Below are 13,483 nucleotides of genomic sequence, written 5' to 3' on the forward strand. Positions count from 1 at the left end.
ATTTTAATCTTTGACTGTAGTTGCTTTGAACTATTATATTTGTATCTGCTGAGTAACTTAACAATCTTGAGGAAGTAACATAACAATCAATCAAAAGGAATGTAATGATTCATGCAATGAAGAAACCATATTGAGTTGTGCTGATTAGATTCAATAATGGCAAGAGAAGCACAATTACAACCAATATTGTGATGAATGAATTCAGTTCAGTAACACAAAAACAATCAGTGTTCCCCCACATCAATGCATCACTGGCAAGCACAATTACTAGCCCCTCGGGATGTTCAAACACATTGCCCTGTATACACATGTTTGCATCAGACCAATTAGTGGCTCATAACATTACCACTAGTCCAAGAAAATTTAGGCCACAATACATCATTAATCTTGATGATGATGATGATCATGAATCAAATTAGGCTCTACAATAATTGAGCCATAAATCAAAAGATCTGTCTCGAAAATCAAAAGAATCTAGTCATTGAGGAAGAACAGGAGGAGCTATTGCACGAGTATTGTATGAGTTGCAGTGACCACATTTATGCCCAATAATGTGGAAGTAAACTTCAGTTGTATCATTGCAGTCATTACAGAGTATCCAAACCTGCAATGGATACTGCTTAGTGTTCTAAATCTTCTGATAGAACCATGATATATATATATATATATATATAAGCATGTCTATAAAAGGTGCATTCATACTTAGAAAGCACGTTTCATGCATAATTTGTAGATTTTCACATAAAGCAATTAAATGAAGATAAATAGAAGTAGCGTGTATTCAACATCCATTTCAGAGTAAAACTCTACCTTTCTGTTCTGATAGTCCTCAGGCATGACAGTTGCTTCAATCTAATATAGAAAGAAAAAAGTGAAAAATCATTATTGCAGATCATTTCTTCATGTAAATAATCTTCACCAGATAATTGAACATTATAAAAGGAAAGAAATCAAGTGAAAGCATCTATAGGGTTAAATTTGACCAGCTACCTCTTCGTCAATTCTCTTCCATGTCCTAGACATGTCAATTACCGACTTGGAGCATATGGGACAACAATACCTGATCCATGCATATTATTAAGTCAGTTCAATGATTAAGCAAAGATATTGTTATGTAGATCAAAGAATTGTTGAATGGTTAGTTCTCACTGGTCACGCTTTATCATCTCGTGGTAACATTCAGAATGCATCGTGTGACCACATTTCATAACAGCAGTGTCTTTCAATGAGTCAAAAAGGTACTATAAAAACAAAAATGAAGTCATGTCAGAAGGAAGACCCTTTTGAATTTTTAATGTAAAAATTCTTATTTGATTGAAGAAATGAAACAAGGAAAGAGGGGAACAAAGCACGCACCTCATAGCAAATGGGACAATGATGCCTCATGGAGTTCTCCACACACAAATGATTATCACGCAGACCATTTGAATAGCAAGACCCTGTTAGTATTATTCAGCAATTGATATGTTAACGGAACAAAAAAAATTGTAACTAATGTGTGATTGATTATTAGATATGGCTCCAGATTCCAAAGGAGAAAAATTCAACAAGAGGAACTCAGAAAATTATAGCAAAAATTAAGCAAACTATAAGACATCACAGATCAATAGATAACTTTGCCATGTATTCTTTCAATTGGGAAACATAACATTGAATACTTTTGCTTTGAGGGGCCACTTTTTATTCCCCAAAATGGATTTGGGAAATTATTAACATGAATCAAACGACAGTGAGTTCCTTTGTATTACCAAGCACATGAAATAAGTAGACTTTAGCATAATAAAAATAGAGCTAAAAGTCTTATTCGCAACAAGGTTCCATTCCAACTACAACAATTTTATTTGGAAGCTACAAAGATAAGACAACAACTTTAAAACCTTAGAAATAGAATCATAATAAGTAAAGGAATATAGGGAAAAAACAGCAGAGACTGCAATGCTAGTCAATACAAAGGAGAGTTCTTGATCTTTTGGTGTCACTTACCATACAAACTCTACTGATTACTATAATTAAATTGTATGAAATGTGACCTCAGCACCTAACCGAAATAGATAAAGTGGTACCAAGTTCAAGAAAAGCAATGGAAGGAACGAATTCAAAATTAACAATTTGAAACAAACAATTTGCAGCACAACACAACTTAATTTGAAAAGGAAGAGACTATTCTTATACAACAGCAATGAAAGAGAAGCAACGGTAACGTGATAATGAATGCATACCACACTTTTTGCAGTGGAAAAAATTCTCACGACCACCAACTCTGTTCCAAAATTCATCACCAAAATTAGTAGCATGTCATAAACTTGGATGACTTAGCACATATGGGAGGATTTATTCAAACAAACAGCCAACGCACCTGCATATCCCACAATCATCACAATGAAAATGTTCTTTCCCGGTCTGCATAGTGTGTAATAGAAAACACTAGGATTAACAATCACAAGCCACAGAAGTAAACACCAAATTCCATATCTCAAACAAGTTCATCTCCAAGATACACGAAGAAACCAATGTAAAAGTAAAACAATCATTTTAATGAGACAAAATTAAAAATTTAATCATATAATACAGATTCATTCAGTGATCCCTTACCTCATCATCGAAGAATTTGCAGATGCTGCAAAAATATTCTCCCATTCTGACACCGCAGTTTGTACAAACTTGGGCAACCTTCAAAAGAAATAACAGAGGAAAACCGCTATGACCAAAAAAAGAAAGAAAAGCATACAGTTTCAAATCAAACTAGGAATGGGTATTAGATACTCACTGGCTGCTCTGTATCACAAACTGAACAAACAACCTGAAACGGCATCACAATGCAAAAACCATATCACCATCATTTCGTGTTAATGTCACAACAAGAACGAAGGCAGTGTGGAAAACGAAAATAAAGTTGGAACATTACATGTTCAACATCCTGGCGAACGAGTTCGTGACGATCAAGAGGTTTGCTCAGCATGCTCTAATGAGTCAGACCCACGTCAGATAGAAGAAAAAAGACAAGGTTTTTTAGATGAAACCCAGAAAAAAAAATGAAGGGGTAGAACATGAAATACCGTTGCCTCGTTATGACAATGACGGCAAGAGTAGAGCTCATTGCAACATGGAGCTCGAATCCTGCATCTTCTTCTGTAATGCTTGCACCTACAAAAGCCCACCAACATCATTAAAGGACAAAACTTAGTTCCTTGGATGTTGTTTGTGCTATTTTGTCATGTAAAAATTGAGCTTTACTTGGATAATCCATGTCATAAAAAGCTCAAATTAAAGAACTACACGAATTAATAAGAAAAACTTAAGTTTTGATTGACAACAATACAAACATCATCTAAGAAACTGTCTATGGGTTTTATCTGAAATGGTGAGATTCAAAACCCAATGTTAAAAATGAAAAGTAAGGGCGTGGAAGAATAAGATGAGGTACCCGTATCCCATCTTCCCAAAATCAAGACGTTCGATGACAGAACGTTCCATGAGTTTTGGGAAAGAGAAGGTGAAGAGAAGGCTGAGAAGGGGGGTTTCTGCAATTGGGAAGATTCTGCTTTTGTTGATGTTGGTTTTGGCTTGTCTAGATATTGAGAAAGAAAGAGAAAGAAGGAGTAAGTCATTGCTGTTCTTGTTATTATTAATGTTATGATACGGTGTAATTTTTTAATAAAAAAAAAGAAAAAGATTAAATCTTTGGCTAAAAAAATGGGTAAGGAATAATAAAATGTATCCACTTGGGAAGAAAGAGGATAAGATGGTGATGGTGGGAAGAATTGGAATGGCAGAAGAGAAGATGATGAGTGTCACCAATAATTAACCCAGAGAAATCTGACCGTTGGATCTACCAATGGGAAGCCAAAACCAACCATCAAAACCGTTTTATTCTGTTGTGTTGTGATGTCTCATGTTGTCTTCGGAAAAAATAACAGCAGTTGCAGTACCATGATGATACATCCAACTCAGGTATGAAATGTCAAATTCTTTTTAGTAATAAGACGTGTAATATTGGTTAATTTTTTATGAAAAATTGATTAAAAAATCAGTTTTTTAATTTATTATAACATTGGTTATAATTATCAAATATTAATAGAATAAGTTACCCAAACACATGGTGGGCAATAATAGTAAGCATCTCCATTTAAATTTTGCATTGGAACTCGATCATGGACGAAAACAATCCAAGTTCAATGCATAGATATGTAGCATGTTCTTTCCACGTAAGAAACAAATCTGTCGTAGCGTGTTGGCAAGTGATGTCACATACAAGTAGTTTTTAGACTTTGCTTTAAAAATCCAATTTTCAAGATAAAGATTCTCGTATGTTGAGAAATATTTATTGAATTAGCTAATTCAATAGACTTAGTCAATAATCAAAGTGTGATAAATATTTTGTCTAGATTTTATTGCAGGGCAAATACTAAAGCAGTTTGTAAGTGTAACCAGCTATTAAATTCTGTCGTTTTCTTGCATCAGTATATGCAAGTAGTTGTGAAGCTACAATTATAGCATACCTACAAAAAATAGCTAGTTCTGTCTCACTAATTACACCTACACAACCTACTATTTCACCACTAAACCCTAACAATAAACATCTTAAATCATCCGTATCTCTTCACATTTTTCTTATAAGAAAGATATTTCTTCTTTGTGTTTCATATTTTCTCAATCAAATCACATAAAAAGTAGGAAAAATAAACAAAGACATTTGATCATTTTAAATTGAAAATGAACATAATTAAAGTAACAAAATGATCGCATAAATTATTTTTCTATTGGATTTTTAGTTCAGTTCCTCTAACAAAATGTGGGAAAATAAGTAATAAACTATACAACTTTGGACACTGTTACTTAGTTATTATAAATAAAATTACACAAAAGTTAAGGAAAATTTATTGGATGTGCGGATGAAAGAGGATAAAAAAAAGTATAACAATCTAAATAATCCCTACACTTATTTTATAAAGTAAATATTTAAACATTGATAATTCTATGTATAAATCTAGTCACTTTCAATATGTTACGATTGAGTCTATCAAAGAAGAGATTCACCAGAAAAATACAGACACCGATGATATATGAGTCTAATCATATAAGAGATTTACACCACTTTTTACCCAAAACCTTAAAATAATGAGTTAATGAGTTTTTCATTTTTATATAGTCTTCTATTTTTTTTTATTTTTATCCAATGTGAAACTTGGACTCATAATTAAATTTCTAACAATTACATGTATCAACCCATAGACAAATATTCCTACGGTGGAAAATATATTAGGTGTTATGATTGAAAAAATAATAGAAAACACTTTAAAAAATAGTTACTCTGATGATAAAAATGAATATAAATAAATATTTTTAAAAAATCAAATATAAAATGTATAAATATTTCAGGAATATATATATATATATATATATATATATATATATATATATATATATATATATATATATATATATATATATATATATATATGTGTGTGTGTGTGTGTTGTGTATTACAGACAAAAGGAAAAAAAAAATGGACAATAGTGACTAGAGTGTGACAAGTTAAAATAGCTCCACACTAACTTCATATTGATAAATTTATAGTTCTCAGTGATGATTTTTTGTAACAATAAAATTAGTTGTATTTAAATAGAGAGTTGTTTGGAAGATATACGAAAAAGTTGTTTGCAAATTTAGGTTGTATATTTGATACAATAGCTAAAGTTTTTTAAAAAAAATCCAAAAGAAAAACTTAAATATGATTTTTGTAAAAACTTCTAAATGTTTTAAAAATGTGTAAACACTCCTATATCGTGTAAAGTAAGTTTTTTTCTGGTTATATTCAAATAAAATTAATTTTAAGCAAATTTATCGAAACAAAATATAATTTTTGTTATAATATCAATGAACCAACTTAAATGATTCCAAGTACATTCTTAGTTATCAATGTGATTAATTCTTTCTTAAAATACAGACATTGAAACTCGTTCAGCATCCATTAACATGATTTTAGAGAATTAAAAATCATATCCTTTTCTATTTTAAGTACCATTAATTTTGAAATTTAAAATTCTACCTAAGCCAATTGATCGTAGTGGAAAACAAAAGAATGGTCTCGAATAAAGTGTTCATAGTTGGATGGTTAAAATGTTGAACTATTTGATTTTGAGAGAACACATCTTTCATCTTTCTATCGATTATGTATTATGTACATGGGTTAATGAACATTTTTTGATTTCTTAATGGATGATCTTTTGAAAAATTAATTTGATTCGGTATATTCTTATATATTTTAAGAAATGATGTTAAAAATAATTTATATACATTTTTTCTTCAATCTTTTAATGTGTCTTCTAATGACTGAACTGTAATAAGAGTTTTAAACTCCAAATAGAAAATATCTTATATATGATCATTGATCTTAATAGAAAAATTCTTTTAGTCTTTGACTGAGAAGGCTCTTTGAGACAAAATATATAAAATTAAAGGGAATACTTGAAGCAGGAACAAAACTTATTAAAATATCAAACTTTACAAAAATTTTACTCAAAGCTTAAATTAAATTTGTAAGATCATACAACATATATATCCATCTTTTTTTTTTACTATCATCTTTAAATTCACAAAGTATACAAATAAATAATATTTTAGTCAGATACCAAAGTTTGATATTTATTTACTTCGCAATCTTTTGAGACGAATTTTGGAATGCTCACGGAACAAAGAAGTTGGGTCAAATGCAAATTATGAAAAATCTGTTTTTAGATAATTTATGAAAAACCTCAAATTAAGCATTTTATAATTTATTGAAAAAAGAAAAAGATTTAGCCTTTTATCAAATCCATTAAGCGAAAGAATTTTAAAAAGATTATTTATACCAATCAAACAAATTCACATTCAAGGCAAAATGAACTATTCATAACTGAATGTTAATATCGAATACGCACGTTTGAAGATAACACACTACGGGTTTTCACATCAATACATTTGAGTGAAGTAGCGCACATCCAAACACGAGCTTGCCATTTTTCCTCACTCTCCTCATCATTCTTTTAAACTCAATAGAAAAAATATCAAATAGCTTTTACTTTTGCTTTTAAAACTACTATCTTGAACTTTATAATTTTAGAGCGATCGAGAAAGAAAAATGTGCCATACTTGACTTTTACATGTTTATGTTGTGTTATGATTGTGATTTCGGCCAAACAAAATATAAGAGGGAAAAAGAATGAGTAAATTAAGGTGAATATGCCAAAAAAAATGTGAAGTTTAAATAAAAGTGAGAAACAGAAAATGTGTAAAATTAAACTTTGGAAACCACAATTGGTAAAAGAATTATCACCCAAATAAGGGTTGAAACTAGTGGAATTTGAAGGTGAAATTATACAATTGTCAAAGTATCAAGAATTACTAATTCTATATACAAGGATGCATATATACAAGATTCCAGGACTATACAAACTCCTTACAGCCCTAGTCAATTTCAATAGAACTGTTCAGCTGCGTGGGCCATTACGAAATCTAAAGTTTAGTGTCCCAGGGCAAACCTCTGGAGCCTATCATATGTAAGAGATATTCATAGCCAATTTCAATCGACATTGATAGGATTTTTCTGATTGTCACTCTCTCCACTCAATTTGATGAGAGGGGTAGCAGGATCTCTGTATAAGATTATGTTTCCTCTTGAATCTTTGATGCTAGCATTCTGAATAGAAGGATTCATAACAATTCTGCATGAACTAGGCTCATCTGATCCCATGTCAACGCCATAATAGACCAAGTGATCAGCAATGCTATTCCCAGCTACCGACCTGCATAAAATAGCCAAATCGGAATTGCATCGTAGCACCAAAATCAAGGGAAACTTCAATTTTATTCACACCCATCCAGTGGCAAAATTTTCATTTACGTTTTCGGCAGCATTATGACAGAGCTGATAGACTAACCTGCTGCAATTCGGATCCTCGCCAGATCCATCACAAATCTTCTCCACGCTGTATACAAGACTACCTAATCCAATGTTATAAAGCCATACCTGCAGTCCGTAACTTCTCAGCTTCTTGAACGATGAAAACAAATAAAACAAGTGCTGCCGGTTTGCATGCCCGATTGTTAATTAATACAGATATGAAAAGCATTTCCAATATTCACAAAAATATCTAATGGCGACCAAAGAACATACAACATATGACGTGGTTGTAATTTTCCATAAACATGCAGACAAACAAACATTAATTATACACACTTCATCATTTCATTATGTCATGACTTACCTCTCTAGGGAAGTGGTGGTATGTCTTCTGCGGTAAATAATAATAGTATGGAGGCAAATGCGGTACGATATCATGGTCATTTGTAACTCGGACTGTACATGGAACTAGTTCACTGTAGAGAGATGCAAAAACAGCATTTCCAACACGAGGTTGTCCAAATGTTATAACTTGGATATTTTTTTCATTTTTATTTACCTGTAAGAATGGAAAAAAAAAAAGTTACTACCCCATCCAAAAAAATAGGTAAATAATATTCCCCACTTTACTTGATCAATGTGTAATTAATGGAAAACACATCCGCAAATAACTAATTCACAAGCAACATAAAAAAATATGCACTGAACTACAACCTGTCTACAATTCCACATCACAAATATAAAAACTGTAGAGAAAAAATTAAAATCATGAATGCATATCAAAGTTAAAACTATGTTTAGACGTGTTTTAATTCCTACCAATGGGGACTATACTAGAATTATACACGAACCAAAAGTAGCATTAATCAATCTGACTAGTCAACAAAATTCTTCAATGTAACTGAATCAGTACAATAGTTTAGCTTGTATTAATCCGTTTGATTAATTCAGTTCAAAAACCACCTTCTAATCCATCAATCACTTAAATGATTAAAGAAAATAACTCCTTTTCGTCAAAATTCTACAGCTAGAAGGGTAACACAGAACAGAATCAAATGATTACAGTGTAATTTATCAAAATGCAAAATTTTCAAAAAGGTCAGTTTTACAGCAAAGCCTCCATGCCTATAATGGTTTCTCCAGAAGCTTTAAGGCTTTTAACTCCTCGTAGTATCTTCACTTGATCTCCTTTTATAAATTATTTTAATTAGAGTTTTTGCTGGCCTTCTTCTCAAATGATCAAATTAGTAATATCTAACGAAAGTTTGTCATTTTCTCATCAAAAGATAATTGCTCCAATATTATTGATCCAAAACATTAATAAATTGGCAAGCTTTTAAATTAACTACCGAATGCATAATATAACACTCCACTTTTACCCAAGCCTAGAACCAGCTATATAAATTTTAAAATTAAAAAATAAAAAGCTTTCCAAATATGATAATTCTACAAGAAATTCAAGTCCGTGCCAGAGGTAAAATTTAGACAACAATACCGGTGAAAAAAATTGAAAGGGGATTGAGACCACAAAAGCTTGGTGTATGGTGCCAAGAAAGCTAAATTATAATTACCGTCAAATCAAGACCACAAAATGAAGCCATTGCCCCTCCCATTGAATGCCCTGTTACTATAATTTGAATGTCTCCATAAAACTTCTTTGCCCTTTCTATAGCATCCAAAATTGCAGGACGTATTGTTGTGTTGTGGTATGCAGTGTAAAAACCACGATGTACCTGTACACAGTTATAAAAATATATCAAAACTAACACAATACAGAGTATTACACGGGGAAAACATTTACACACCATTGCATCATCCATGCCAGGATAATTTATATCATGCTGCTTCCAGTATAAATCTTCAATCCAATTCTGCAAGCTGTATAAAAGTGGTTACAAAGAAATCAGTTCAAAATAACTGGGGTCGTCTCAAAAGTGAGCCAAACAGCTGAAGGACTTGGAACTATTTTCTATCTTACATATTTATGGCCATATTTTTCGCTGTAGGAAAATTATTGGCTTTCTCTTTAGATGAACTATGCACTCTAATACTCTCAAAGATCAACAACATAAGAGAACGTATGTTCTCTTAAGAAACAAAAATCTATATTTACAGGCTATCAAACATACCAAGCATTTTTTTTTTCACATATTATGCTGACTTTCCCAAACATAAATATGAGACCATAAGTAACTTTAGAAACAGCAATCTATAATGTACAAGGTCTCGAACAATATTGGTCATATGGAGGGCCATCTACAGTATTTCAAAACTAAACAATGTTGCTACACATAAATATCAAAACAAAACCACCTTATGCTTTCGTTATTGTAGACACCATTGTGCTAATAATACATTGCACGTGCGGTAAATAAATCAAGTTAAATGCATTTTCTTATGTAACAACTACATATGCATCCATGTACTCAGATCAGCATATATGAGCATTACAGAAAATTCACACTTACAAGAAAAAAAAAATCTTGTTTCTAAAACATAACAGCATCTGTGTCTAGGCATCACATATAACATTGCACAATTATAGATCCATTTTTCTGCTGCCTCTACAGTTGTGGGCCCAAAATTCCATAGAAGTAAATTTAATCTGGTAAGAAAGTCCACCTGTGTTCATTTGTTCCTCTGAATGCAATGATGATGGCATGAGGATCCTCGGCCACTCCAACAAATGCCTACAATAGGTAGTGAAAATTATATAAAAGCAAAGTATATTAGAACAAAACTTTGGAATATTTTTTTCTACAATGAGACTTCACCCACCTGTAAGCAATGCTCCACATCAACAACTAACTCTATCATCTCAAATCCCTGTTTCCATTTTAAAGATCTTTAGACCAAATAATTTAAACGAACGCACAGATTAGTAGGACACTAGAGCATAAATAATTCAAAGTATCCACGACGTAAGTGAACATGTGCAGTTAAAATGATTATTCATACTATCAGCACCTTGGTCAAGCCATCACACCTGTCGCACGTCCATGTAAAAAGTTCCGTTAAATCTGACAAGTATACCTGCAAGAACCAAACCTACATCAGCCCTTTATATAGTTCATACAGAAATCCCAAAGCACAAAAACACATTGGCTAATGCGTATAACGTCAGATTCACTACATCAGGCAACAAAAATTAGCTAAACTCTAAGTTTTTATGATACACTGCAATAAGTCACACTTTGACCTATTTTGATCATAGCCTGACCAAGATGGGGAGTATCTCCATCAAGATCGACACCTCAATTCTTTGTTCTGCAAAGCAGATACGAATTCATTGAGTCTTTTTATCAATAAAAGAAAGTAGCTGAATTAAAGCCGTCTCGAATACTTGTGAATTCAAATTTTTTATAAGGAATGACAAATCCATAGCAGACTTATAATTAGAGCAATAATACACAATACTGGTCTAAAACCACTTGAAGAGAGAGATGGAGTTGAAACACGAAAGCTTAATCACAATACCAGTTCCAAAAGCCCTGACTAACCCTCCAATTCCGTCAAAAAATTAAAAAACAAATAATACATGCTACCAATTATAAATGCTCTGCCAACATACATCTTAAAGTCTGAACATGTATAATTCCCAAAGAAGTAAAACTCACCGCAGAAGCATATTCCACTAATATTGTAGCAAGAGTGTGATTGTATTCGTAAGGATGATTTTTATGCCTGGTCTTTAGCCCTGCAAATAGAAAGGAATTTGCATAATTGCACTACAGACGTGAATGATCCACAATACACACAAAACTAAACAATTAAATGAATTTAAAGACAGCAAAAAGACACAAGAAAAACAATATCGTAAACCCTACAATAACATTAACACACGAGTCAACTCCTACCTCTGCCGTTAGAGAATGCACACAAATACAAAAGGATAACCAATATCAACCACCTGGTTTTCCCCATATACTCTGCAATTGAAGTACAGAAAAGTAAATTCCCCACAAAAAAAGAAGACCAATAGCAACAGAAATGAGAGGACATAATTAGCGATATGTGCCAGAATAACGGCGAAAGTAAGGGCGAAATTGAATAGCTGAATACATGTCTGAGAGCAGCGCGGTGGAACGGGAATCGGAATCGCAAACCTCAAAGGCTGAGGTGAGGTTTCCGATGACAGGCTTTTCTCCAGGGAAAATGTGCGTTTGGAGAGAAGATGAAATAGAAAAGAAAATAAATAAAAGAGAAAGAAATAGCACGACAGCCGTAAGGTTCGTTTAGTCTTTTTCGTGTCGTACGGGAACAGTCTGTTCTGACTGCGCTGGATTAGATTGGATCCATGGATGTTATTTTGCTGTGAGTTGTTTTAATTTTAAACGGATAACCTGATTTATAAAAATAATAATATAATACACTACATTAATTTTATTTTATTTACACTTATTAATAATATATCCTCTTCATCATAGTAGTATATAGGTTATTTGCAGTTCATTATTTTCTTCATTTATTACTCTTATTCTTTTACACACTCTGTTTACTAATTAACTATTGTTGTAAGAAATTTATACTCTTATGTTTAAATATGTTAGATATTTAAATAAATAACTACAAACATATTATAAAGTAGTTTGAGTAATATATATAAAGGATATTTATCATTTTAGTGTCCATATTTATTCATCAAATTTACTCTTTAGATAATTTCTTTTAAATTAAAATAATTATTTTACCAATATTACTTTTTAAGTTAACTTTTTCTTAGTTTAATTTTTCAATTTGCTTGTTTTAATTGAAAAATTATCTATAAAATAAATAAATAAAATTCTCTTTTTAGTGTGCATATTTGTTTTTCAAATTTATCGATAAATAATTTTTTTAAAATTAAACTATTATTTTATCAATTTTTTAATTTTTTAAAATTTAATGGTTTGACAATTTTTTAAAACTTAATATTTTTAATTATAAAACAACCTTTAGAATAAATAAAAACTATTTGTAATAAAGTATAAAAATTATTTAAATTTAATTTCACAATTATATTAATAACAATTTTATCATTTTTATTATCAAAAAAATAACACTAAGAGAATGTAATTGGAAAGATAAAACATGAGATAATTTTGATAGAAAAAAAATTGATTATATGATTAAGTGATGGTTTAATCATATACATGTTTAATAAAAAAATTATATAAACATGTAATATACTAATATAAACTTTATATAAAATTAAAGAAAACATAAGGTTTTCTCCACCAAAAAAATTTCTTAATATTTTTTTTCTGGTATTTCCGCTAAAAGGTGTATCGGAATACAATCACACAGGAGAGTTAGTAAATTTAAAAAGTAGTAACTTAATTAAATTAAATAAACTTACTACTAAAAACAAATTATATTTATTGTGAAATAAGGAAGTTCATTGTCATCTATATTTCACACAAAAGTCTATCCTGCACTTAATGTATGATATATATGTTTTTCACTCAATGCACACATAATTTTCAAGTAAAAGACAACAATACTGTATCATACACCAAACCAACCATACCTCATCACTTAAATTCAAACAAGTTACATGATTCTGTTTTTAATTTTTAAGCATCACACTCACACAAATATGTTTTTTAAAATGATTATTTA

General features: G+C 31.0%; 2 protein-coding genes across 2 annotated transcripts; both read right to left on the minus strand.

Annotated features, from left to right (window-relative positions):
- Positions 1-117: 117 nt before the first annotated feature.
- LOC124828605 (E3 ubiquitin-protein ligase MIEL1-like) lies at positions 118-3,611 on the minus strand. The gene is made up of 12 exons (XM_047301961.2): positions 3,425-3,611; positions 3,057-3,144; positions 2,906-2,962; positions 2,768-2,800; positions 2,593-2,670; positions 2,357-2,400; positions 2,220-2,260; positions 1,357-1,439; positions 1,150-1,241; positions 991-1,060; positions 811-852; positions 118-604 (listed from the first exon to the last, which is right to left on the minus strand). Exons 1-12 carry the CDS (start codon positions 3,472-3,474, stop codon positions 479-481), a joined length of 804 nt encoding a protein of 267 aa, XP_047157917.1. The 5' UTR covers positions 3,475-3,611; the 3' UTR covers positions 118-478.
- A 3,685-nt stretch (positions 3,612-7,296) lies between these two features.
- On the minus strand, positions 7,297-12,143 carry LOC124828597 (alpha/beta-Hydrolases superfamily protein). The gene is made up of 11 exons (XM_047301948.2): positions 11,945-12,143; positions 11,740-11,811; positions 11,500-11,579; positions 10,850-10,915; positions 10,661-10,708; positions 10,505-10,572; positions 9,688-9,760; positions 9,454-9,615; positions 8,247-8,441; positions 7,920-8,008; positions 7,297-7,784 (listed from the first exon to the last, which is right to left on the minus strand). Exons 2-11 carry the CDS (start codon positions 11,804-11,806, stop codon positions 7,562-7,564), a joined length of 1,071 nt encoding a protein of 356 aa, XP_047157904.1. The 5' UTR covers positions 11,807-11,811; positions 11,945-12,143; the 3' UTR covers positions 7,297-7,561.
- Positions 12,144-13,483: the final 1,340 nt, after the last annotated feature.

Source organism: Vigna umbellata, chromosome 5, assembly GCF_029865625.1.
Source record: "Vigna umbellata cultivar VRB3 chromosome 5, Vumbellata_1.0, whole genome shotgun sequence".
NCBI classification, from domain to species: domain Eukaryota; kingdom Viridiplantae; phylum Streptophyta; class Magnoliopsida; order Fabales; family Fabaceae; genus Vigna; species Vigna umbellata.